The 2,421-nt window shown below is 38.8% G+C and overlaps 1 protein-coding gene across 1 annotated transcript; it reads left to right on the top strand.

Moving 5' to 3' along the window:
* Positions 1-147: 147 nt before the first annotated feature.
* On the top strand, positions 148-1,827 carry LOC141914472 (uncharacterized). Its single transcript, XM_074805697.1, has 3 exons — positions 148-235; positions 955-1,451; positions 1,542-1,827. Exons 1-3 carry the CDS (start codon positions 223-225, stop codon positions 1,719-1,721), a joined length of 690 nt encoding a protein of 229 aa, XP_074661798.1. The 5' UTR covers positions 148-222; the 3' UTR covers positions 1,722-1,827.
* Positions 1,828-2,421: the final 594 nt, after the last annotated feature.

The following is a 2,421-nucleotide window of genomic DNA, read 5'->3' as shown; positions in this document are numbered from 1 at the left end:
TTATTTATACATGAATATCATTGGTTAAATAAACTAGATCCAAGAGAATAAGTCACCTTGGCTTAGTTAATTGTGGGAAATTAGTAACAGTCTAGACGGTGCTGCCACCCTCCTCTGCGGGATATCCATTCACTAGCGATGCCGTCATGTTTCGGGAACCCTGAATGACGTAATTGGGAAAACCCTGTTGTGAACTAACGGCAGCATATTGTTTAATAAACAATGGAAATTACGGGTAATTATACTTAATTAAGACCTAAATCACGAAGCAACTATGGAACACCTGGAGCCCGGCCTGTAATACCACTTACCGTGGTCATTCTCGGGCCGGGGAGAGACTTACAAAATTAATCTCTGCTAATTGATGATGAACAGATGTCGATCCGGATGATGATAGATAGATGTGAACAGCTGATCCAATCGATCGATGCCTAGCCCGGGCTAGTTAGTTACTCCTTGTTGGTGGTAAGCTTTTTATAATCGGATTGGCTTATACTATGAGGGTTGTGAAAATATGCTATCGTGAAACTAAACCACAGACAGGTTACTGACTAGTTAGTATTAGCCCGGGCTAGTAGATAGAGACCGACTTGTTTACCGAGAGGAATCCCACAATAACAAAGTAAAGATTGAAAAATTCTATATCAGATATCTCAAATACAATCATTGTGATATATAATTTTTCAATCTTGACTTCGTTATTGTGGGATTTCTCTCGTTATCATCATACACGGATATTGTGTATCTTCTAGTCCAATACTTACTTGTTTACCCCTTTAGCTTAATAAGAGGTATCCTATAGAATGAGAGAGGAGGATCATATTGCTGTCTGTCTGGGTATAAGTTGTGACCCTCGTACCATCAGTGTGGTGGTAGTGAGGGTCACCCTCTGGAAGATGCGGTGAGTGTCACAGGGTGAATCAAATATTTAAAATGATTGATATTGTTTTTAAGATGAAGTTAAAACGTTGAGTGAGAAACATTTAAAAACAAGTCTGGAAAACAATGCAAACCACACAGCGCGAGAACCCGGACCAGAGAAACCCGGACCAGAGGAACCCGGACCAGAGAAACCCGGACCAGAGAAACCCGGACCAGAGGGACCCGGACCAGAGAAACCCGGACCAGAGAAACCCGGACCAGACGGACCCGGACCAGACGGACCCAGATTGGAGGAACTAACACCAGTTGAGGAAACTGATGATAAAAGTGAAATAGATGATAATTCAGATGAGGATGATGCTGAGAGCGGTGATGAATCTGATATTGAAGATAATGATCAACAGGATTCAGCGATGGATCATTTATTCCCGTCTCAACGAGCGATCGAACGCCCTGAGTATCCTAATTTACCGGATACCGTCACGACGCTAGAGACAGCAGACGGCAGTAAGGTGTATATTGTAGGAACTGCTCATTTCAGTGAGGAGAGTCAGGCCGATGTAGCTCAGGTCTGTGTCGTCATAAATCTGATTAATTTTCTCTTTCCTCGTAATCGTGTTATTATTAATCAAAGATTGTTTTTTCTATTGTATTAATAGACGATTCAGGAATGTAAACCAGATATAGTAATGGTTGAATTATGTCCAGGAAGAGTTAGTATTCTTTCATTGGATGAGAAAACTTTACTGGAGGAAGCAAAAACAATCAGTATTGAGAAACTACGAACAGCTATTAAACAGGTATTGATAAACTACGAACAGCTATTAAACAGGTATTGAGAAACTACGAACAGCTATTAAACAGGTATTGATAAACTACGAACAGCTATTAAACAGGTATTGAGAAACTACGAACAGCTATTAAACAGGTATTGAGAAACTACGAACAGCTATTAAACAGGTATTGATAAACTACGAACAGCTATTAAACAGGTATTGATAAACTACGAACAGCTATTAAACAGGTATTGAGAAACTACGAACAGCTATTAAACAGGTATTGATAAACTACGAACAGCTATTAAACAGGTATTGAGAAACTACGAACAGCTATTAAACAGGTATTGAGAAACTACGAACAGCTATTAAACAGGTATTGAGAAACTACGAACAGCTATTAAACAGGTATTGATAAACTACGAACAGCTATTAAACAGGTATTGAGAAACTACGAACAGCTATTAAACAGGTATTGATAAACTACGAACAGCTATTAAACAGGTATTGAGAAACTACGAACAGCTATTAAACAGGTATTGAGAAACTACGAACAGCTATTAAACAGGTATTGATAAACTACGAACAGCTATTAAACAGGTATTGATAAACTACGAACAGCTATTAAACAGGTATTGAGAAACTACGAACAGCTATTAAACAGGTATTGATAGAGCTACAAACAGCTATTAAACAGGTATTGATAAACTACGAACAGCTATTAAACAGGTATTGATAGAGCTACGAACAGCTATTAAACAGG

This window comes from Tubulanus polymorphus, unplaced genomic scaffold, assembly GCF_964204645.1.
Source record: "Tubulanus polymorphus unplaced genomic scaffold, tnTubPoly1.2 scaffold_25, whole genome shotgun sequence".
Lineage (NCBI taxonomy): Eukaryota > Metazoa > Nemertea > Palaeonemertea > Tubulaniformes > Tubulanidae > Tubulanus > Tubulanus polymorphus.
This window is presented reverse-complemented; position numbering and strand designations above follow the sequence as displayed.